Source organism: Thamnophis sirtalis, unplaced genomic scaffold, assembly GCF_051295495.1.
Source record: "Thamnophis sirtalis isolate CommonGarterSnake01/CBP01778 unplaced genomic scaffold, rThaSir2_p1.2 scaffold_2, whole genome shotgun sequence".
In the NCBI taxonomy this organism is placed as follows: Eukaryota; Metazoa; Chordata; class Lepidosauria; order Squamata; family Natricidae; genus Thamnophis; species Thamnophis sirtalis.
The window spans coordinates 21,033,381-21,058,774 of NW_028261382.1; the positions used below are offsets into that span (position 1 = coordinate 21,033,381).

A 25,394-nucleotide genomic window follows, 5' to 3' on the forward strand; every position below is an offset into this window, starting at 1 on the left:
GACTGGAGGCTAAAACATATGAAGAACGGTTGCAGGAACTGGGTATGTCTAGTTTAATGAAAAGAAGGACTAGGGGAGACATGATAACAATCTTCCAATATCTCAGGGGTTGCCACAAAGAAGAGGGAGTCAAGCTATTCTCCAAAGCACCCGAGGGCAGGACAAGAAGCTATGGGCTGAAACTAATCAAGGAGAGAAGCAACTTAGAACTAAGGAGAAATTTCCTGACAGTTAGAACAATTAATCAGTAGAACAACTTATCTCCAGAAGTTGTGAATGCCCCAACACTGGAAGTTTTTAAGAAGATGTTGGATAACCATCTGTCTGAAGTGGTGTAGGATTTCCTACCTAAGCAGGGGATTGGACTAGAAGACCTTCAAGGTCCCTTCCAACTCTGTTTTTCTATTCTATTCTATTCTAGACTGTGCAGTTCAGGCAAAATTTAATCCATTTCCCTCTTCACCTTTAGGAGAGAGTTTTGGTGTGATTTCTTCATCTATTTCCCCCCCCCAAAAGGATTTTAATTTAATCCGCAGTGGATTTTTGAAATCTTAATTATTGCAGATGATACAAGATGGGAGGGAAAGCCAGTTCTTTAGAAGATAGGCTCAAGATCCAGAAGAATAAAACTGGAAGGGACCTGGGAGGTCTTCTAGTCCAACCCCCTGCTCAAGGAGGAGACCCTATACAATTTGAGACAAAAGGCAGTTGGGTGATGAAGTGCCCACAACCTCTGGAGGGAAGCCATTTAACTGGTTATTTTTTCTCACTGTTAGGAAATTTAACCTTAATTCTTGGTTGCTTCTCTGCTTGATTGGTTTCCATCCATTGTTTCTTGTGCCACCCTCTGATGCTTTGGAAAATAGGTTGATCCCTATCAATTTATTTTCAATAAGTTTTCAATAAGAAATTCTTAATAACAATTTTTTTTAAAAAAAATAAGAAATTTTCAATAAGAAATTTTCAATAAGAAATTTTCAATAAGAAATTTTCAATAAGAAATTTTCAATAAGAAGTATTTTGACAGTTTTGAACACTTGCCCCTATTCAACAAAATGCAATTCACCGGTGAGAAAGCTAAGATCTTGGACTTAAGCAAGATAAAACCAAATATACAGGTAGAGATTTTGGTCACCATGATGTAGAAAAGATGTGGAGACTTTAGAAAGAGTGCAGAGAAGCGCAGCAAAGATGATTAGGGGACTGGAGACTAAAACATATGAGGAACGGTTGCAGGAACTGGGTATGTCTAGTTTAATAGAAAGAAGGACTAGGGGAGACATGATAGCAGTCTTCCAATATCTCAGGGGTTGCCACAAAGAAGAGGGAGTCAAACTATTTTCCAAGGCACCTGAGGGTAGAACAAGAAGCAATGGGTGGAAACTAATCAAGGAGAGAAGCAACTTAGAACTGAGGAGAAATTTCCTGACAGTTAGAACAATTAGTCAGTGGAACAGCTTGCCTCCAGAAGTTGTGGATGCTCCAACACTGGAAATCTTTAGGAAGATGTTGGATAGCCATTTGTCTGAAACGGTATAGGGTTTCCTGCCTAGGCAGGGGGTTGGACTAGAAGACCTCCAAGACCCCTTCCAACTCTGCTATTACTTGAAACTTGGCTCAATAGCAGTAACTGTGAAAGGGATTTTAGAGTCCTAGTGGGCAGTTATTCAAATATGAGTCAGTAGTGTAACCATTTGTCTGAAGTGATGTAGGGTTTCCTGCCTAAGCAGGGGGTTGGACTAGAAGACCTCCAAGGTACCTTCCAACTTTGTTATTCTATGAGATGTTGATCTACCAAACCCAAGCTCATATGGCAGGCCAGTCAGCCAGACAGCCGCTTCCCAGCATCTGAAAGAAGTTAGAATCCCAGAAGGATTGTGCATGCAAGATGGTTTTTCTTGGTGCACAGAAAGGCTGTGATGTAAGTATCCACATGAGACATTAGCAGATATATATATTTTTGGTAAGAATGCAAACCTGGGTTTCCCCTTATCTGACTTCAACGCTTACCTGTCTCCCATATACCCTGCAGTACAGAGGCAGACTCCTGTCACGTGATCACATTGTCCTCCATTATGGCAGGGGCATTCTTGGCTGCAGTTAATGCCGTATGTTCCTGATGGGCAAGGTTGCGCACACACAGAACCCTAAGAGAGAGAAAGAGAGACACAGAGGTATTATCAGATTAATATGGAGGTTTTTAAGACAAGACTGGAGCACCATTTGTCTGGAATGGTACAGGGCAGTGATAGCAAACCTTTTGGACACCGAGAACCCAAACTGCATATGCGTGCAAACGGAAGGGTATGTGTACGCGCATTGACATGCATATACACCAACATGCATGTGCAGCTGGCCAGCGAGAGATGGGGCATTCCAACACCGGCAATGCGGCAAGGGGTAAGATCTTTTTCTTTCGGGAGCTTCTCTTTCGTCGTTTGCAGGAAAAGAGAAGCTCGCAAAAGAAATGCCATGGAGATCTGACCTGTGGTGACGGCACTTATGCCAGCTGAGATGGCTCTGCATGCCACCTCTGACACGCGTGCCATAGGTTCGCCATCACAGGTATAGAGTCTCTGAGCAGGGGGTTGGAATAGAAGCTCTCCAAGGTCCCTTTGTTATTGTGTAACTTCTGTAACCTATTTGGGATGATCAAAAACCAAATGTCAAGTTAATTTTAATATCTTCACACACTACACTTGATCTTACCCAAAAGACCGAGAAGCGATATCAATATCTTCAAATAATAGTCTTGCTCCAAAAGGAATTTAAAAGGTGGAATTTGGACCAAGTTTAACAAACTTTGAATACAAAATATAGAATATTTGTTAAAAGTTGTTATTAAGATGCAATTCGAATAAAAACAAAGATTCTTGAATAAGTGGATGGAGAATAGAACAATGGATATGCAAATATATATATATACATAAATGTAAATGTAAATAAACACACACACACACACACACACACACACACACACACACACATACACATACATATACATTCACCTACTCAGGAATCACACACACACTCACACACACAAAACAAAGATTGCTGAATAAGTGGATGGAGAATAGAACAATGGATGTGCAAATATATACACAAACATGCATATACATACACACAAATACACACATAAATGTATACATGCATATAAAATCACTTATTCAGGAATCTTTGGGGTGTGTGTGTTAGCAATCTCATAAAGCTCAACAATTCTGAAACATGATGTACTGAATCTACGAAAAATATTGTCTTTCCTTTCCTACCTCCTGTTTCTCTGCGAAGTGTCATTAACAACATATTCTTCAGATGAATTGCAGTGTACGGTAACTCTGAGAGTGTCCATCAATGCCAAAAATATTTTCATATTTAAAAACAACTCTGATATGTTGGACAGTCACATACTGGTGATTTGGACACTTGATAATTGTTGCATATTTTTTGGTTACTTATTAATATTTTATTCAATGTTTTTCTGAGTTCCAAATTTTCTAACTTTATCAAAATATACAAAGAAAAATGAAAATAGTAGGAAAATCATGGAGGAAAAGGGGAAGAGGAAAAAGTGTAGGGGAAAAGAGGAAAAAGAAGGAAAACCATTGATTTCTGACACTTTTTAGTGCAATAGAATAAGATAATAACCTACAGCCACAAATTTTACTTTCACAATAATATATACGAACCATTCCTATAATAACAAATCTATCTAGTCAACAATACCCAAAATCAAACTTTCATGTTTTTTTCACTTCAAGCACAAAGTCCAGAAGTGGTTTCCAAGTAGAAAACAAAGTTAGTTGCTTCCTTTTCTTTAATTAAAGCATTAATTTAGCCATGTCTGCTAATTCCATTAGTTTTTACAGCCATCATCCATGGTGTGAATGAAAATATATTTCAATTTTTGTGTTAGAGCATCTTTGCTGCCGCTGTTGCACATTTATGACAGTCATAGCATCCTGTGTGCACAGCTGACTTCCAACAAGAAAAGTCACTGGGGAAGCCAGCAGGAAGCCTCAAATCATGGTCATGTCACAGAGCACTTCCCTGCGTGGCATTTGCTTAACGGCTGCAACAAAATAAACATCATATATCAATGTGGTCATATGATACTATACTTTAGGACCGCATTGCTTAGCAATAGAGTTGTCCGTTAGTAAGTGAGGACAACCTCTATAGACTGTTATTTGTTCCTGTGTTAAGCGAATCATGCTGGCATTCCTTTCAAGTCTGTATCCCCAGTATCAGAAATTTTGCATCTAAGCAGGGATTTTTTTAATCCTCCTGATTATAACTTCAAATGTTCCAGGTACTTCCTGAATATTAAGCAACAACAAACCCTCTTCTCGGAGAAAGTGGTAGCTCGGGAGAAGTCCCTCGTGACCACTTCAGAGAAACTGCTGAATGATTTTGACTTAACTCTCACTCGCCTGTTGCCAGAAATATAAAACCTATAAAAGTATTTGCCTGTTTGCAGCTTTATTGCAAAAGATTAAATGGCAATCAGCCATGTCACCTCATTTCTCCATCTGGCTTCTTCTCTTGGACAAATGAGGAGGAAATATTTTAGAAAAGAAGAGAAAGGACATATTGACTAATCTCTGGGCTGATAAAAGTGTGTGTGTGTGGGGGGGGGGGAAATCCAGAAATGTTGGGTCATTTGTGATGTTTAATTAGGTCAGTTAAGGACCTAATAGCTGATCAATGCAACGTATATCAACCTAGTTTAGTTTTTCTATGATTTAGTGCAGGATATCCAACCTTGGTAACTTTACAACTTGTGGACTTCAACTCTCAGAATTCCCCAGTTAGCTATGCTGACTGTGGAATTCTGGGAGTTGAAATCCACAGGTTTTAAAAGTTGTCAATATTGGATACTCCTGATTTAGTGTAGAATGTAAATCCAGACCTTCTAATTTACCCATCAATGTATGGCACAGATCCAAAATCTGGATTACCTTAATTTAATACTCAACTGTCAACAATGTAATCCTACAAGTTGAGATAATGGATTGTTTAAATAACCAAGTTAAGTTTGCTGTCTGAACCCAATCCCTGACTACTAAGCCTTTGTATACTTCAAGATCCTTCAGAGTGCCACTTGTGAAGAAGAGAATGTGGCTTTTATTGTTAAACTACAGTAAGCAGAACACCAAAATCTTTCCTGGTTCCTAAGATGGTGACCCTCAAACTGTGCAAAAGAGAGACACCATTGCTCATCTCACAAGCATCTGGATTCTGAGATGGTGACCTGCAGTGCAGAAGATCGTTTTGGATTAATCTGCTCATGTCCAGAAATGCAAGCCATTTATTTAATCTGATAATAAGCACACTTCCTCATTCTGTTTCAAAGAAGACAAGACTCCTATTTTTGTAAGCCACCCAAACTCACTGAGAGGAGTGGGTGGCCGTGCAAATAACAAAGTTGGAAGGGACCTTAGAGATCCTCAAATCAAACCCACTGCTCAAGCAGGAGACCCTATACTCGTAATGGCACGCGGAGCCATTTGTTAGGGCACGTGAAGCATTGCCCTGCCAGATCCTGCGTTGATGCATGCGCTGGCCAGCTGACTTCGGCCTCCATTTTTGGCCATTTTTCGCCCTCCGGAGGCTTTCCTGAAGCCTCCGGAGGGTGAAAAACTGCTCTACAGGCAAATAGGAAGTTCAGGAACAGACTTCTGGGTTGCCAGTAGGGGCGTTTTTTGCCCTCCGGAGAGCCAAAAACGGCCCTACTGTCAACCTGGAAGTCCGTTCCTGAATTTCTGATTTGTGCGTTGGGTTGTTTATCTCCCTCCAGAGGCTTCAGGAAAGCCTACGGAGGGCGAAAAATGGCCAAAAATGAAGGCTGAAGTCAGGTGGTGTGCTGGAGCTGACAAGGCAACGCCTCACATGCCCTAACATATGGGTTCGCATGCCACCTGTGGCGCGTGTGCCATAGGTTCGCCATCCCAACTCTAGGTGGTAGGGAGAAATAAATTAAAATTAAAAAACCCAATCCATTAAGTAGATTTTGAAGAAGCAGAAGAGAAATACTATTGATGCTCTTAAACTTTGGGATCAGAGAAGACTCACGAGAATACCAAACACAACCAAGAAAATAACAAAATGAATCACCAAATTAATCGAAAAATTTTATTTGCTTAAATTACCATACTTTGGATGCTCTCTTAGAATATCATAAGACATCTATAATTTTAAGTAAAATCAAAACGAACCTGATGTTCATTAATAACCTAAAGTCATATATGACTTGCAGGAATGTTTCTTCAAATAAACCACTGAGCCTTGGGGGCGCTGTGGTGAAAATGAAGTATTGCAGGCTAATTCTGCCCACTGCCAAGAGTTCGATTCTGACCAGCTCAGGGTTGACTCAGCCTTCCGTCCTTCCACGTAAAGTGAGGAGCTGGATTGCTGGGGACAAGAGGCTGACTGTAAAATCCTTAGGGAGGGCTATAAAGCACTATGAGTTATAAGTGCTATATTGCTCTAAAGTTTATTTTAAGCTATGGAATTTCCCTCCCCTCACTTGTGAATGGATCAAAGAGTTCCTGATGGTTTGTCCACAAACAGTAAGGGTTGGGTCCTTTACATCTTCTACGATGAAGTTCAGCACAGGCTCCTCTCAGGGCGAGTAAGCAGAGTAAGGAAAATATTCAGAGATGATTCACACTCTCGTCAGTGTCTCTTTGCACTTCTACCATCGAGCAGAAGACATCAAAGTATAGCCAGCCGAACAAATGGGTTTAGAAATAGTTTCTATCCTTAGGCTGTGAGACTTTTAAATACAACCACAATCACTCCATGCACACGCTAGGTTGTTTTTTTCTTTTTTCGTTTCTGCTATAATTTTGCACCAGTGAAGTTAAAACAAATTTTGTTGTATTTAAGTACAATGACAATAAAGATTAACTTATATTTAATTGTATATCACATCTTTCTTCTCAAAATACCCTAAACAAGAAAGCAAAGTCCAAGTTAGATATTCTGGGGAGCACAAACTCACATCCTCCAGGTCTCTCTGCTTGTACATTCCAGTTGGCTACGGCCAAAAGACAAATTCCAAGACTTTCAAATTCCAGCAAAAGAAGAAAAAGTTTCACTTGTGTTACAGCCATGCTCGAGTTTTCTTTTTCTTTTTTTAATGAAAGCCCTGGAGAGGCTCTCTTAAACTCACCCTCAGTGTTTGTAAGCACAGTACTTTTACTTAGAAATTCAACTCCTTTCCCAAGCAGGCACTCCAGACCTCGGCTTCGTCCCAGGGGAAAAAGCAACCTCAAATATGATTTTTAAGAAATTTCCCAGCATCCTTCGAAGGACCTACTCTGTATCAATGTAGGTGAAACACTTATGGCTCGCCAGGGCTTGTTGGCAGAAGAGAATTTTTGAAGCTACCCTATTAATTTTGGTTTTCCTATTTTCTGCAGGGTGTTTTTAACCCTGCAGCAATTATGTTGTATTGATTCAAGCCTGCAGGTTATGTTGTAGTCTCTGTTTTGGTGTGATGTACAACTAGTGCAAATCACAGCGCTGTGCCACAGATGTATCGCACAACAGCTTGGCACCAACGTTCAGGTCGTGCCACTCGAAATAGGCCAGAGGCTGGAGCGATTCCATTCATGCTGGGTTCTGTATTCAGCTTTTTATTTGTGTTTATTTGTTGCATTTAACTGTTTTGGATGCTACCCAGGTGATGCACTTCTCCAAGCAATGTGGGTTATGACACTTCTGCAAAAAAAATAATGTATTCACTGTAGTTAATAAGATTGTGTGTTATTTTTATTACTTCTCGCCAAGGAAGATTGTGAAATGTAAAAGTAAACCCGGCTTGATTTACTTGCATCCAATTTTGGTGACTGCAATACAAAAAAGATGTGGAGACTCTAGAAAGAGTGCAGAGAAGAGCAACAAAGAGGATTAGGGGACTGAAGGCTAAAACATATGAAGAACGGTTGCAGGAACAGGGTATGTCTAGTTTAATGAAAAGAAGGACTAGGGGAGACGTGATAGCAGTGTTCCAATATCTCAGGGGCTGCCACAAAGAAGAGGGAGTCAAACTAGTCTCCAAGGCACCTGAGGGCAGAACAAGAAGCAATGGGTGGAAACTAATCAAGGAGAGAAGCAACCTAGCACTAAGGAAAAATGTTCTGTCAGTGAGAAAAATTAACCAGTGGAACAACTTGCCTCCAGAAGTTGTGAGTGCTCCATCACTGGAATTTTTCAAGAAGAGACCAGAATGGTATAGGGCCGTGACGGTGAACCTATGGCACATGTGCCACAGGTGGCACACAGAGCCATTTCTTAGGGAACACGAGGCTTTGCCCTGTCAGCTCCATTTCGACCTTCATTTTTTCGCCTTCCGGAGGCTTTAGGGAAGCCCCCTGAAGCCTCCAGAAAGGAAAAAAAAATGGCCCAAAGGGCAAACCGGGGGTTTGGGAATTGACTTCTGGTTTGCGCATCGGGCCATTTTTTTACCCTCCGGAGGCTTCAGGAGGCTTCCCTGAAGTCTCTGGAGGGCAAAAAACAACCCTACAGACAACCCGGAAGTTGGAAATGGGGCACTTTTGGCCTCCAGAGGGCCTCCAGGGTGTGGGGGTGAGCTATTTCCGCCCTCCTCGGGCTCCTAGAAAGCCTCTGGAACCTGGGGAGGGTGAAAAACGGACCTACCAGGCACACCAGAAGTTGGAAAACGGGCCGTTTATGCCCTCCCAGGCTCCAAGAAAGCCGTGCACAGGGGGCACAGCACGGGGAGGGGACTAAGTTATGGGGTGGGCACACTTGTGCTTTTGGCACCCAAGGCAAAAAAAGGTTCCCCATCACTGGTATAAGGTCTCCTGCTTGAGCAGTGGGTTGGACTGGAAGACCTCTAAGATCCCTTAGCAATAGATGGAAATAGATTACAAAAACCAACCTAGAATTAAGGAGAAATTTGCTAGTAGTGAAAATAATTAACCAGCGGAACGCCTTGCCTTCAGTAGTAGTGGGTGCTCCATTACCGGAGGCTGGACAGCCAATTGTCTGGAATGGCATTAGGTCCCCTGCTAGAGCAGAGGGTTAGACTAGAAGACCTCCAAGCTCCCTTCTAGTCCTATGATTCTATGTCCTGTGCTCTGAGCCTCCTAGGCCCATCTGACAGATGTCTGACAAGAACACCCATTCCTCCATTTCCTCCCCTAATTCATAGCTTCCAAATCATTTTTCTGGTCTTCTCAGGGTTAAACAGCTAAAGCCTCTCCCAAGTCTTTGGCTTTTCTTTCTTGTAATTGTCAAACGGTGGAATAATGCCAGAGGGCATAGCAGAACTGAACGAAGCCTTTGGCAAACCCAGAGGGAGTTAATTATCACGTTATTGATACAGATTTAGTTGCTTTAAAAAAAAAAAAATAAATAAATAAATAAAAGGGGGAAGTCAGCCTTTTTTTCTTGACACGTAGGATGAAAGGGGAGGAATAAACACGTTGTTTGGAAGGCCCCCTCAGTCACTCCTTAACACCAGTAAAATGCTTCGGGCAATCAGGGAGATGATATGCACAACAAATGCTCTATGCTTAAATCTCGGTCCAAAGGGGAGCATTTTATATTTTCCCTTTAGTTAAAAAAAGGGCACCTCCCAAGTTTTTCCCAAAGGTGCTTTTTTTTTTCAGGCGGCAACTGGACTTTCTTGTTTTTTTTCTTTTGAAGACATTTCGCTTCTCAGCCAAGAAGCTTCTTCAGCTCTGACTAGAAGGATTGATACTCCTTGCCAACAGTTGGTCATTTGGATCCCTTTAGAGCAGGGGTGTCCAAACTTGGGAACTTTAAGACTTGTGGACTTCAAAACTCCCAGAATTCCCCAGCCAGCCTCGCTGGAGGAGGAGGAAGAAGGAAGAGGAAGGGGAGTGGGGGAGGGGAGGAGGAGGAAGAAGGAGGAGGAGGAGGAGGAGACAACTCTACCATTGAGCATGGATGAAGATGTCTTCCCAGAACTCTTTACCACAAATGAAGAACCATTTGAGAAGTAAAGTGTATCCTGGCCAAATCTTTAATTCTGAATTTTAGCATCTCTGTTTTTAGAACTGAAATGCCAGCATTTTGGTCTGTTCGCAAACACCATGACTGCTCTTGTTCTGCTTTAGGCCTCAACCATGTGAGAGTAAGCAGGTGGGGGGCAAGAGGCATATTTTCTTTGCCTGGAGTTTTGAGATGTTAAGGCAGTGTAGACACAGCATAAGAAAAGAAAAGGCGTAATCAATATTTATTAAAGCCACCTCAATCTGCGGATTTGTGCAAAGCCCACAAACATTTTAGAAATAAATATAATGCAACAGGCTGGCATTTGGCAGTTTTCTTCTTTTGGAAAAAAAAATAGAAGGCTTAAAAAAAATGCACAGGTATCTAAATGGTTACCATAGATACCTGGCTGTTTGCAGTGGTACAATGAGAGCCCAGGGAGTACGTTAAAATATGGTTTACAACACAAAATTGTTATATTCGCTCAGTAGATCACCCTTCAGTCTAGCTCAATATTTGAATCCAGCCTACAGCCCATGTATATCCAAACAGACTACATTCTCAAAATTTAAAGCCAGGTTTCGTTAGAGATGCTTTTCGTCCCACCATCCCAATAAATGCGCATCCAGACAGGTTTGTACAGGTGTTCAAATATATCTATGCACGTAAGTAAAATAAAAGTAAAATACAACAGGCAAGGCCAGGACAAAACAAATAAATAAATGTATTTTAATTGGACTAATAACTACTAATTAAAATTAATTGCCTATAAAATAAAGAGCTCAATTGATAAAACTAATGGATTTTCCCCTTGGCGTGGTCTAACCACTATTTTTTTCTTTTCTCTCTGCAGAAAAAAAAAAAACAGATTTAAAAAAAAGGAGGAGGGGAAGCCAGAAAGAGAAAAGGGGAACTAATAAACTAGATGAAATTGAGTCAAGGAAATGGGGAAACTACACCCGGGAGGAAAGAAAAGAGAAATAAATTGTTGGATTGCTGAAATCTCTAGTTAGGGGCCGGGCGGGGGGCGGGAGAGAGTGAAGAGAGTGACTAGCTTGGAATCCCTGCAATGGAAGAAGCGATGGAGACGCCCCCCCCCCCTCATTTGTGAAACCAGCATCTGGTTGTTTCCAAAAGAGTGCAGTTAGTTTAATGAGATTCTTATAAATAGGCAAATAGCCTCATGGAGTCCTGGATGCTCCAACACTCAGTGGTGGGTTCTGGCCAGTATGGCCCGGTATGGCCGTACTGGTAGTAGTCGGAAGCAGCTGCGACTGTACCGGTACAGTGGCTTATTTGGCCCACCCGCCCGCCTGCTTTCCACACCTGTTTTTAAGGCAACGGGGCCAATTGCGCATGCACACACAGTGTGCAGTGCCTGTGGGACCTCCAACGAGCAGCTGGGTGTTGCAGGGGTGGTGGAGTGCACATACATGCGCAGTGCACGTCAGATGCATGCATAGTGCGTCACGAATGGACCACGAGCAGCGTAATGGTAGTGAAGGTAAGAGCAACCCACCACTGCTATCACTGGAGGTTTTTAAGAAGAGGCTGGACAGACACTCTCTGAAATGGGATAGGCCAGTGGGGGTGAACCTTTTCAGCACCAAGTGCCCAAACTGGAACATGGCGCTGGAAGCCTGAAGACCAGCTGGCTGGTGCATGCCTGGTCTTGGGGTTTCCAGTATGCGCATGGACGCCAGCCAGCTGGTCTTTGCACACACCGGAGCACCAGAAACCTGAAGACCAGGTGGCCGGCATGCACATGCGCACTTGCCAACTGGTCTTCAGATGTCCGGCGCTCTGGCACACTCAAAGACCAGCTGGCCAGTGCACATACATGCACCGGAAACCAGAAGAACAACTGGCAACAGCATACGTGCCCACAGAATATTCTGTTCTGTTCTTTTCTATTCTTTTCTATTCTCTGTTCTTTTCTTTTCTATTATTATTTTCTCTTCTCTTATCTGTTCTTTTCTATTCTCTTCTTTGTTCTTTTCTTTTCTTTTTTATTCTTTTGTTTTGTTTTCTATTCTATTCCATTCCATTCCATTATATTCTGACAAAAATTGTAAGGCTTGTGTTTTGTAGGTGTGAGGTCCACAGTGCTCTCTGAGCTTGGCAGTTTTCATGCAGACCTCTCTTTACCCAACTAGGGACCATCATCAGTGCTAGTGATGTCACCTACTTTGCAAATGAAATGGCTGCAAAAAGCCACCAAGCTCAGAGAGCACCGAGGACTCCCCCACCGTTCAACCTTGAGCTACAATTCCTCTCGACTCTCGGTTTGCAAGGGTGCTCCAATGTTACCCACCATCCATCCTGGGGGACAGGTGCATTCTCCCGTGATGTGGTGACAGGTTCCTCCATTCTGGCAGGGGCATCGCTGTTCGCACTGCACTCCGTGGCTGCCTGGGGGACACGGCTCTTCGCAACTGTTCGGGTTGGTTGGGAGGAAAGGAGAAGGAACCAGCAACCGAGATGGAATAGAAAGAGAGACAAAAGAATGTTGTAAGTTACAGCACCGTTGCTCCCAGGCCCACACAAGTCATCCATCATGCAGCCCAATCCCATCGACAGTGTGGAGGGCAAAATGTCGGTAGCCAATATTTATTGCTCAGAAAGGGACAGGATTTCTTTTAAAACCTTTGGTTTACGTTAACAGGTCTTTATTCCCAAAGAAAATCACCACTCTGGCTCACAGAAAATCTATTTTATTTTTGAAGGTTTCCCTCTTTCAGAAAATGGACAGCCACAAGTTGAAGCCTCCCAAATCCCAGCTGAGGCTTTCAAAAGGTTTGAGGCTCCTGATACAAAATAAAGAGTATATGAAATACAGGCAGTACTGTACTTTTTGGAGTATAAGAGGCACCAAGATTTTGAAGAGGCAAATTAAAAAAAGTTTTTGCACTCTGCAGACCTCCCAAAAATGGCCTGTTTTTCACTCGTTTTTGCCCTCCCCGTCCCTCAGAAGCACTTTGCAGGTCTCCCAAACCCTCTGCACGTCCATTTTTGCAAAGGGGGTGGGGTTTCGGGAGGCCAAAAATGCTATATTCAGTGTATAAGACACACCCAGATTTCCCCCCTCTTTTTTTGGGGGGGGGAAAAGGTGCGTCTTATACTCTGAAAAATACTGTAAGTCCTCGGCATACATCAGTTCATGTAGTGACCATTCAAAGTTAGAACGGCAGCTAAAAAATGGTCCGTGACTTATGACCATTGTTCACACTTATGACTGTTGCAGCATCCCCCTGAACATGTGATCAGAATTCAGATGCTTGGCTCATACTTACGATGGTTGCAATGTCCCGGGGTCATGTGATCCCCTTTTGCAACCTTCTGACCACAAAAAGGAGGGAGGCCAGATTCACTTAACAACCGTCTTACTAACTTATCCATTGGGGCGATTCAGCTAACAACTGTGGCAATAAAGGTAATAAAATGGGGCAAAACTCACTTAACAATAGAAACGTTGGCCTCAATTATGGTCATAATTTAAGGACTACCTGCATAGCCTACCACAGCGATAGCGAACCTGTGGCATGCATGCCCAAAGTGGCACGGTGAGCCATGTCTCCAGGAATGCGTATCATCACCTGTTCCTTTTCTGGGTTTCTGGCATGCATGCGCACACGACAATCAGCATGGCATGTGTGTCAGAAACAAGGAGTTCATTTTCTGGTGCGCACATGCTCCCCAGGTAGCTTCTCTTCCTGGTTGTGGCCCGAGTGCGAAGTGCTCACTTTTTGGCACCATCACCAGATATAGGGAGAGTACAAGTGTCTTTATGTGTGGGATGTGAGTAAGGGTTAACACAAATTCCACTGAATCATGATGGCCAGACATGCATATTTTCCACCCAGGAAATCTGCAAAAGAACCAATTCTGGCCAGAGTCAGTTTTAAAGGGTAAGTGTGTAATCTTCCTCTCCGACTGAAAGAATCCACAACATTCCCAAAAGCAGAAGGAAAACATTTCAAATCGTTTGGTGGATTCCTTATATTTAGATTTAACACACTAACAGAGTTGGAAGGGACCTTGGAGGTCATCTAGTCCAACCCAATCCCCAAGCAGGAGACACTTCAACATTTCTGACAGATGGCAGTCCAGTCTCTTCTTGAAAGCTTCCAGGGATGAAGCTCCCACAACTTCTGAAGGCAACTTCTGTTCCATGGGTTGATGGCTCTCATTGTCAGAAAATTCCTCCTTATCTCCAGGTTGAATCTCTCCTTGGCCAGTTTCCATCCATTATTCCTTGTCTGGCCTTCAGGTACCTTGGAAAATAGCTTGACCTCCCCCCTCCTCTCTGGGGCAGCCCCTCAAATATTGGAATATGCTATCACATCTCCCCTGGTCCTTCTCTTCACTAGACCAGCCATGCCCAGTCCCTGTAACCATTCTTCATATATTTTAGCTCTTTGTGCTCTTCTTTGCACTCTTTCCAAAGTCTCAATATAACACAATAACAGAGTTGGAAGGAACCTTGTGGGTCATCTAGTCCACCTCCCCGCCCAAGCAGGAGACCCTACACCATTTCTGACAGATGGCAGTCCAGTCTCTTCTTGAAAGCCTCCAAGGATGAAGGATACCTTTGTTCCATCATCACATGATCCTGGGATAATGTAACCGTCATAAATATGAATCAGTTGCCAAGCATCTGAATTTTGATTACGTGACTGCAGGGAGGTTGCAACAGAGTGTAAAATGGTCATAAGTCACTTTTTTCATTGTAACCTTGAACGGTTTGGGATAACTTAGAGCCCCATTAATTTCTCCATCTACCCTGATGGAGTTCCATGTTTTTAAACTTTAACAAAAACAAACGAGAAATTTGAACTCTGTCCCTAAGAGCAGACCGCAAAGAGAGGGGATTTACTGTGGACTGCGAAGCCCTTGAGAAAACCTCACACCTGAGTCCGAGGTTGGGAACTAAATAAAACTTGGAGAAGTCAGGCAGGATCAATTCAACAGACATACCGAAAATCTGGATGGATGGACTCAAGGAGAGGTTGGAGCACGCATGCACGCACGCACGCACACACACACACACATAGGCGGAAGCAGCTGAATTTCCTTATGAATTTCTAATCTGTCCCAGATCCCTAATGTTCCCAATAAACAACAACATTTATAAATATTTACGAGGAAAGCGAAATCAATAGCCCCTGCCTGTCTCAGGGAAGCACTTTTGAACTGAGAAAAATAAATGCTTTCTCTTGCCAGATCAATTCGCAGGGAATGATAGGTCTATTAATGCACATTAGCATTGGGGTCTGCTTGGAAGCCGCGGTGGCATCAGAATGCTGTCGTGACATGTGTGATGTCACTTCTGCCCCATGCTCCACGAACATGCACCGATAGGAAGCATAAGGAATTGAGGAGCAACTTCTCGACAGGGAGGACAATTAACCAGTGGAACACCTTGCCACTAGAAGTCGTGGGTGCTCCATCACTGGAGGTTTTAAGAAGAGTCTAGACCCCTGATGGCGAACCTATAGCCTGCGTGCGCGGGGGACAGGGTGCATGTGTGGGTGTCACATGTGCACGCATGGGAGGTCATGCACGGATACTTGGAGATTGTATGCGCATGTGCTGGGGCCCAGCCCCCCCCCCCAGGGTGTCACATGTGCATGGGGCAGTGACGTGCGGTCAGCTTTATGGCTGGTGAGGCACTTTTTAGACTTGTGGACTTCAACTCCCAGAATTCCACAGCCAGGCATGCTCAGTTCCGATTTAAAGCGACAGCATTCTCCCCCCTTGCAAAAGAAGTTTTCCCATTTTTTTCTTCTCCCTCCCTCCTTCCTCCCTCTCTCCCTCCCTCCCCCCTCTCTCAAACAGACACACGGACACAGAGAAATTGGATCCCTCTCTCTCTCACTCACTCACTCACTCACTCACTCACTCACTCACTCTCAAACAAATACAAACACAGAAGTTGGATTGGATATTTTCCAAAGGCTTGAAAGCAGCTCCTCTGCCATATCCCCCCTTCCCCTGCTGCCTTCCGATCAAACTTTTTGAATTCATCCCCCATCCCCACACAGACCTTTTCCAGCTGTTTCAGAGACGATTTCAACTCTGCTTCTGCCTGCCCTGCCCTCATGAAAGGCCAGAGCTCTGAGTCAGACTGAGCTAGTTGCTCCCAGAGAACTCTAAAAAGCCTCTAAAAATGCCCTCTACAGGAGGCGAGAGAATACGTGCCTCCTTTGCATATGAATTTTTTTGCTTGTTAACCCCTGCTTAACTCTTAAAAGGTGAAAAATTGCTTATGCAATTTTTGATGATGTTTAGAGATAAGGGTAAGCTGTCCTGAGTATTACTTTGTGCATTTTGATCAGGGTTGATTCCTGGCAACTACCTGGGGCAAGTCCCTGCAATTTTCTTGGCATTTCTAGGCGATTTCTAAACCCATTTCTAATCATGGGTTGCCTTTGTCTTCTTCTTTAAAGAGTCACGGTGCTGCAGTGCAGGGGTGGGTTTCAGGCGGTTCGCGGTGGTCCCCGCGAACCGGTTGGTCGGCGAACCCGGAAGTAAGTAACTTCCGGGAACGCCGAAGGGTCCACCTGCCTGCGTTTCTTACCCGGTTTTGACGAGTTCTGCGCTTCCACGCATGCACAGGACGCATACAGCGCCTGCGCGATCCTCCAGGAGCAGCTGGAGCATCGCACAGACGCTAGTACGCATGCGTGAACTGCGCGCATGCACGAGGACGCCGCCGGCCCCATTCCAACCGAACCGGTTGGAACGGGGCGAGAAACCCACCCCTGCTGCAGTGGTTAGAGTGCGTTACTGCAGGCTACTTCTGCTGACCGCCGGCTGACTACAATTTGGCAAATTGAATCTCACCAGGCTCAAGGTTGACTCAGCCTCCCATCCCTCCGAGGTTGGTAAAATGAGGCCCCAGATTGTTGGGGGTAAGAGGCTGACTCTGTAAACCGCTCAGAGAGGACTGTAAAGCACTATGACGCGGTATATACCATATTTTTTTTAGTATAACATGCACCCTTTTCCCTCAAAAAAGAGGGTGAAAATCTGGGTGCATCTTATACACTGAATACAGCATTTTTGGCCTCCTGAAACCCCACCCCCTTTGCAAAAATGGACATGCATAGCCTTTAGGAGGCTTCCAGAGTGCTCCTGGGAGCTGGGGAAGGCAAATATGATTGAAAAACAGGCTGTTTTTTGCTCCTTTTTGCTCCCCTGCCCCAAGGAGCACTCTATAAGCCTCCTAAAGGCTATGCATGCCCTTTTTTTGACAAAAAATGGGCCCGTTTTCGCAAAAAATGGGTCGTTTTTGGGAGGTCTGCAGAGTGCAAAAACTTTTTTTTTAAAAAAATTCCTCTTCAAAATCTTGGTGCCTCTTATACTCAGGTGCGTCTTATACTCCGAAAAATACAGTAAGTCTAAGTTCTGTTGCTATTGCTATTAGGGCCGAGAGAAAACAACTGGCCCAGTTGGGTTCATGCCTACAGCAGGACTTGAAGTCACAATTTTCCTGTTTCTAACGCGAGGCCTTCACCTCTACACAAAACTAGCTACTGCTTCCCCTGAATGTAAAGTCCACAGACCCTTGACTTACAACACTCCTGTGTATCCAGGTGCACAATGACATTCTCCTGTGTTGTGGTCACAGGTTGCCCCATTGTGACACTGGCACTTGAGCAGGCAGCCTTTCCCGTAAGTTCCCGGCTCGCACAGGTCCTCGCAGCGCCATCCTTTGTATCCCGGTGCACACACGCAGGCGCCAGTGATGGGGTTGCACAGAGCTCCATTCCGGCATTGGCAAGGGTTGCTGCAGTGGGGGCCCCAGTGGTCCTGATCACAACCTGAAACAACAACAACAGGAAGATCCTTTAAAGAGAACTGTCAACTGTCCTTTATCTTTAATGTTAACCAATCCATCCAATCTAATATTTTTTTAAATTATATTTTCATCTGTAGGAGTTTCTTCATTTTTTCAATGTTGTGCAAATACACTTCTTGGTGCTGTCAAAACATGTCGTATCAAATATACATTCGCACTGTCATATTTTTCTGGCAGTATACCTAACAGAAATATTTCTGGTTTTAAATCTATATGTTGCTTTATCGTTTAAAGGAACCGTCTATGTGTTTTTGTTCAAAATTCTTTTGCCTTTAGACATGTCCACCACATATGATGGTACCAACCTGGTATCTGATTGCATTTCCAACATTTGTTGGACATGTTTTTAAACATCTCTGCTAATCTTGCCGGTGGCAAATGCCACCTGTAAAACATTTTATACAGGGCTTCCTTGTACGTAGTTTCCATTGTTAATTTATCGTTTCTATCCCAGAGTTTTCATTTGAACATTTCACATTTCATTGAATCTCTTGGAGGTGGAGGAGGTGACACTTGGTTTGCTGCAAGCTTTCTCAAGGATATAAAGGGGATCTGAAGAAATCAGGGAATGTGACTCAAACAGTGCTCAGGAAGAACTGATTTCATGATAGAAGAGGCTATTAATTCATTATTTTGTAAGATAGAACATAGAATCAAAGAACTGAAGCGACCTTGGGGGTGTTCTAGTCCAACCCCTGCTCCAGCAGGAGACCTTATACCAGGGGTGTCCAACCTTGTCAACTTTAAGACTTGTGGACTTCAACTCCCAGAATTCCTCAGTCAATATTTTGACAAACAAATGATTTCAGCAATAGAGTAATAAATGTGTGGAACACCCTACCCAATCCTGTTGTTAGTTCCTCTAACCTGCACACCTTTTACCTTAAACTGTCTACCGTGGACCTTATGCGTTTCTTAAGAGGTCCCTAAGGGGGCGTATATAAGTGCACCAGTGTGCCTACCATCCCTGTCCTACTCTCCCATTTATATGTACTCTTTTTGTGTGTTTATGGCTATGTTTTGCTTATTTATATCCATTTATTTGTGCCATTTTTTCATGTGTTTTCCTACTTGTTTCCTTGCACTTATTGACAAATTAAAATAAATAAATATGGGGAATATCAAAAGTGCTGTCCCATCAACTCAGTCTTTATCCACTGACTCTTCTGAATTTATTACTTCTAAAGATAGCCAATCACTAAGTCTATTCCCATTAGGAGGAGAGCCATGTTAGTCTATATTAGCCAAAAATCAGAAATCTAATGGCATCTTGTCATACTACCAATAAAACACAAGCTTAGAATCACAGAATGATAAGGCTGGAAGGGATTTCAAAGGTCTTGTAGTCCAACCCTCTCCTGAAGCAGAGGACGTCCAATCTTGGCAACTCTAAGACTTGTGGACTTCAACCCCAGAATTCTTCAGCCAATGTGACTGGCTAGGGAATTCTGGAGTCAAAGTTCACTAGTCTTAAAATTGCCAAGGTTGGACCATTCCTACAAATGTACCATTCCTACAAATGCCTATCCATCTCTTCTTCAAAACCTCCAGTGATGGGGCACCCACAACTTCTGGAGACAAATTGTTCCACTGATTAATCACTGTAAGTGTCAGGCCTGCATCCATCTTTTCTTTTGGACCTCAGGCCTGCCACACTTTCTATTAGTCTACTATGAATTTACTATTGTGGGAAAATGGGAGAGGGGGTTGTACGGAGTATATGTATATGTAGCCATAACAAAATTCTTTCTAGAAAGCCAAGGTCATCCTTTGTCTCTGCACCTCTGCATCTGACCGGAATTGGATGGGTGGAACTGCCAGCATGGCAGTGGGAGATTGGACCATGTGACGGGCTGGTGGGCGTGGGGGAAAGATCTTGAACTTTCATCTGGGTGGGGAAAACCAGGAAGCTTTCATATTCTGGTTTTCCCAGATGTGCCAACATGACTCTCTTAATAAATCGGCACTTTTGAGCAATACTTTGCCTTGGACACTGATTTACTTTTGGATGCTATTTGGAACCCTGACAGTAAGTCGGGATGTTTCTTCTTTCTTTTGGGTTCTATAGTCCATTTCTAATAAAAATGTATTCTTGCCGTCAGATATAATCTGAATAGGTACTGGAGGGCATGTAGAATTCCGTTTGAGCCCTATACATCACCCCTTTTGTCAGAACTTTTTCAGATTAATTTTCAGCCAAAATTGGAACGAGGGTTTTAGCATTAAGTAAACAGATATACACTCATGAACTCCATTAAAATGTGAATCAGTCTCTTTTATAGTCTCCTATCATTATTCGATTTCAGGCAGCAGATGCTATAATTCACCACACTCCACAACACTTCAGGATGGGAGGGATGTGTTTTGTTCATGTTTTGTTTCATTTTTTCTTCTTCTTTCCCGCTGTCCTTTGCACTAATCCAGATTCCATTAATATCCAGACTGCTGTCCCATCAACCTCACAGTCTTTATCCACTGACCCTTCTGGATTTATGACTTCTACAGAAAGCCAATTACTAAGTCTATTCCCATTAGGAGGAGAACCATGTTAGTCTATATTAGCCCAAAATCAAAAGTCTAGTGGCATCTTGTCACACTACCAGCTTTAATAGAATACAGAGTCCTAGAATGATAGCGCTGGAAGGGACCTTGGAGGTCTTCTAATCCAACCCCATGCTCCAGGTAAGAAACTTTATCCCCTCCTGGACAAATTATTCTCTAATCTCTTCATGAAGACCTCCAGTGATGGAACACCCAGAACTCCAGGAGGCAAGTCATTCCAATGATTAACAGAATAACCGTCGGAAGGGAGCTTGGAGGCCTTCTAGTCTGACCCCCCCTGCTCGAGCAGGAGACCCTATACTATTCCAGACAAATGGCTGTCCAATCGCTTCTTGAAGACCTCCAGTGATGGAGCACCCACAACTTCTGGAGGCAAATCATTCTACTGGTTAATTGTTCTCACTGTACCAGGAAGTTTCTGATTTTAGGTCAGTTTAAGTCAATGCATATTAACAAGAAAAGGATGGATGGAAATTACATTCATGATTATATTTTGGGGCTATTTATATAAAACATTTAAACAAATTTTTAAAATGCATTTAGGATTTTTCAAAATATAGTCACTGAATTTACAAAGGAATTGGCGGGTTTTTTTGTCCTAGAATTGATAAATTGCTATAAAAACAAGCAGATGGAAAGTTCCACATATCTGAAAATTCAAGCCCAAACGAAGAAGTAAACAGCCTCCAAATAATAACAAAATCAAATAAAAGAAATAAGAACTGGAGGGTGATTGTAGCTTTCATGAGTTGGAATCAGCTATTGTGTCTCAACCTCTGGTCTTTTCAACACCAAGAACATTTGGACACAAAAGCCTTTGAGGGAGTTCACAAGTATGCACTCCAAGTAACACAGGAACCATGGTTGAAGAGATAAGGGGTCTCCCAAAAGAAAACATATATTTACAGATGTGGAAAAGGCTATTCGGACTTATGTTCCTAGAACAGCAATCCAATCATATTGAAATGTGATGTGGAACCTATGACATGCGTGCCAGAGGTGGCATGCACAGCCATCTCCGGGGACAAGTGCACCATCACCAGCAGTTCTTCTGGTTTCCAATGTGCACATGTGCACTGGCCAGCTGGTCTTCACAGGTGCCAGAAAATGGACCACAAATAGCCTGAAAAACGGTCAAAAACAGGGCATTTTCCAGGCCATTTTCCAGATTGTTTCCAGGCTGCTTTTTGGGCCACTTCAGGCTGTTTTGGGGGCAGTTTAAGGCCATTTTCTGAACCGTTTCCAGATCATTTATCAGCCCATTTTTAGGCCATTTTTGGGGTCACAAAATGGCCTGAAAATGGCCCAAAACCTGCCACAACTGGCCAAAAACCAGGCATGCATGAGCCATCCAGCTGGTCTTTGAGTGTGTGTGTGTACCCTTCAGGTTTGGACACTTGGTACTGAAAAGGTTCTCCATCACTGATAGAGAAGATTCAAGAAGGTGATTTATGCTGGGATATACTTTTGGGAGAGGGAGGGAGATGTGCTCTAAATCCTGAAGTGATTTCCAGAAACCATTTTTTCAACAACAGCAATAAATAAAACTTTACTTCTTAAATTGGATTTCTGAGAAGAGTGATATTCAAAAGGAAGACGTGAATGGAAGTTTTGTGGCGAAGGACTCATGAATTTGATTCTAATGCTTGCAGATCCCTGGCTTAAGCTTCTAGTCCTCTCTCCCATTATTTTATTCTTAGAGTATACTGCATCTATTCCTTTTACCCCCTGAGGATCCAGTTTCCAACTGCCTAAAAGTAAAGCAAGTAAGACTTCAGGATTCCAGCCAGAAAACAAAGTTTAAAGATTGTTCATGTCTCGTCTACACCTGTTCCAGCAACCGTTTTTTAGTCCCTTCAGGCAGGAGACCTTCCCCACAACACTTGTAGGACAATGCGGGATTTGGGTTTCTGCTTCACTAAAGCCAAACCTCCGACATAAACTTCTGAAGGATACTGGACATAAAAGAGCTCTCCACATTTTCTATTTGCTGTTGTTCAGTTGCTAAGTTATGTTCAACTCTTTGTGACCCCATGGACCAGAGAATGCCTCCACTGTCTCCATCATCTAACCATTTCATCCTCTGCCATCCCCTTCTCCTTTTGCCTTCCATCTTTCCCAACATCAGGGTCTTCTTCAAGGAGTCCTCTCTTCTCATTTAGTGGCCAAAGTATTTGAGCTTCAGCTTCAGGATCTGTCCTTCCAAGGAACAATCAGGGTTGATTTCTTTTAGGATGGACTGTTTGGGTCTCCTTGCAGACCAAGGGACTCTCAAAGGAGAGAAGCACCTCCTAAAACTAAGGAGAAATTTCCTGACAGCGAGAACAATTAACCAATGGAATGGCTTACTTCTGGAAGTTGTGGATGATCCATCACTTGGAGGCTTTGAAGAAGAGTCTGAACAGCCATTTATCTGAAATTGTATCAGGTATCCTGATTGAGCAGGGGGTTAGACTAGGAGACCTCCAAGGTCCCTTCCAACTCTGTTTAATTCTGTTACTGTAACTTTTCAGTTTTGAAGAAAGGCCACAGGAGGACTTCACTTTGGAAGACATTCAGAGGGATCCTTCGGGATGCCTCTAGCTAAAACCAAAAGTAAATCCTTTTCCTGACATGATTTCTACAGTCAAAGAATGGACATGAATTTTGGCAAGGCCTTGGCCAGAATCCAGAATGAACCAGTCTCAAATCCCCAAGACAAGAAATGAGGAGGAGGGGAGGAGGTAGAAGAAAAAGGAGGAGGAGGAGAAGGAGAAGAAGGAGAAGACGAAGCTGAAGACGTCTGCCATTGAGCATGCATGAAGATGTCTTTCCAGAACTCTGGACCATCTACAGAAGTAAAGAGTATCCAGGCCAAAACATTAATCCTGAATTTTAGCATCTCTGCTTTTAGAACTGAAATGTCAGCATTTTGGCTTGTTCTCAAACACCAAGACTGTTCTTGATTTCCAAGACAAACAGCATTAGCTTCTTTTTTTAAAAATCACATTATCTGAATCCTTCTTTAGAGAGACCATTAATAAAGGAATCAACAGGTAGTGTCCTTAAAAGATCTGACTTAATTTGGCTTTATTTCAGTACCTGTCTGCGAATTTCTTTGAGCTTATGTAAAGAACTTTGCACAAAGTATATATTTTAAAAAACTTTGCAGAAGTTCCATCAAAGGTAAGGAGAAGGTGAAACTGCATGGTCCACCACAATCAGAAGGCTGAAATTTCAGGCTCATTTTATAGTACAGACCAGCTTCAAATTGCCTAATTTGTTCTAATTTAAATCTGAATAAGCAAGAGACAGAAAGGGTAGAATAAACTCTTCTAGAACTGTTCTACCCTACATTTTGTACAATTTAAAAACATTAATTCTGCAAGAAAAGCAGCAAACTGGATGAATTATATTTAAAACAAGCAGAATTCCAGACAGCAATTTACTCCAAGTAAATCGATAAATCAAAGAATCAGCCAATCAAGCTAAACACAAGGAAATGTTCAATCCTACTACAAAAATCAAATATTATTTTTCTATCTTAATGAACGTGAAGCTATTAGTCAGGTAAAAAAAAATCCACAGCCCTAAGGGGCCCTTTGCCGAAATTTATTTCTAAAAGGTATAATTGTGCTGTTGGAAGTCATTTCCATAAGAATGTCTTCATCAGGCAGACGTATCTAACACCAGATGGGAGAAACGTATATAAGAGTAATATATAATTTTCTCCTGCTACTTACCTACCAGTCTAAATTGGATGCAAACTGATCTGCCCCCTTTTCAACTTGCCTATTTACAAGAAAAAGCCAGGCTCATGTTTCTTCCAGGCACTAGTTCCAAAAAGTCCCACGAAGAAAGCCAGCTCTCTACAACCGGCTGATCTTTGCTCACTGGTGGGTTCCATGATGATACTAGGACAGTGATGGAGAACCTTTTCGGCACCGAGTGCCCAAACTGGAACATGCATGCATGCGCATGCATGTTCGTGTGCCAGAGCATCGGAAACCCGAAGACTATCTGGCCAGTGCATGCATGCATGTTTTTTGGCTGTTTTGGGGCTGTTTTTAGACTGTTTTTCAGCCTGGAAAAAATGGCCTAAAATGGCCCCAAAACAGCATGAAAAAGGCACAAAAACAGCCCCCAAACAGCCTGTTTTTTAAACCAGAAGAGCGGCCCACAAAGAGGGCTCTGAGTACCACCTCTGGCACGTGTGCCATAGGTTCCCCATCATGGCCCTAGGATTCCCAAGATTCTTGGTCAAGATGGTCACTGGTCATTTTGGCTAAAGATTCTGGAACTGTCATTCCAATATAGGTGGCCCTCAATATACCACCACAATTGAGTCCAAATTGTCCCAAAGATGCTTTTTCAAAAGGCAACTGGACTCTGCTTCTTCCCTTGAGAAGAAGAAGACCTTTTGCTTCTCATCCAAGGAGCTTCATCAGTTCTTGCTGGATGGTTCTATCAGAACTAATCCTTCCACTCCCAGAATCTGATGAAGCTTTGAAAAAGCACCTTTGAGACAACCATGATTGAGAATCTCCAGGCATTTAAAAATTGAGCCCCAAATTTCTATTTCTAAGCAAGAAAGTTGTTCAGTAAGTTTTGGTCCACTTAGGACCTTTCTTGCCACAGCTGTTAAGTGAATCACTGCAGTTGTTAAGTTAGTAACTGGTTGTTAAGTGAATCTGACTTTCCTCTTGATTTTGCTTGTTGAAGATTACAAATAGTGATCACATGATCCCAGGACACCTCAACCATCATAAAGATGAACAAGTTGGGGAACTCATCAAATTTGCAGATGACACCAAGCTGGCAGGAATAGCCAACACTCCAGAAGATAGGCTAAAGATACAGAAGGATCTTGACAAACTTGAACACTGGGCACTATCTAATAAAATGAAATTCAATGGTAAAAAGAGTAAGGCCCTACATTTAGGCAAGAAAAACGAAATGCACAGGGTACAGTATAGGTGGTACCTTGCTCAACAGTAGTAAC

General features: G+C 42.9%; 1 protein-coding gene across 1 annotated transcript in view; it reads right to left on the reverse strand.

The window, feature by feature from the left end:
* MEGF11 (multiple EGF like domains 11) overlaps window positions 1-25,394 on the reverse strand; it is a 451,035-nt gene that overhangs the window by 204,954 nt on the left and 220,687 nt on the right. Inside the window, exons 5-7 of the mRNA XM_087707602.1 lie at window positions 17,567-17,813; window positions 12,302-12,422; window positions 2,011-2,147 (exon numbers count right to left, since the gene is read on the reverse strand). Coding sequence (XP_087563728.1) covers window positions 2,011-2,147; window positions 12,302-12,422; window positions 17,567-17,813 — 505 coding nt within the window. The remainder of the gene's footprint in view (window positions 1-2,010; window positions 2,148-12,301; window positions 12,423-17,566; window positions 17,814-25,394) is intronic.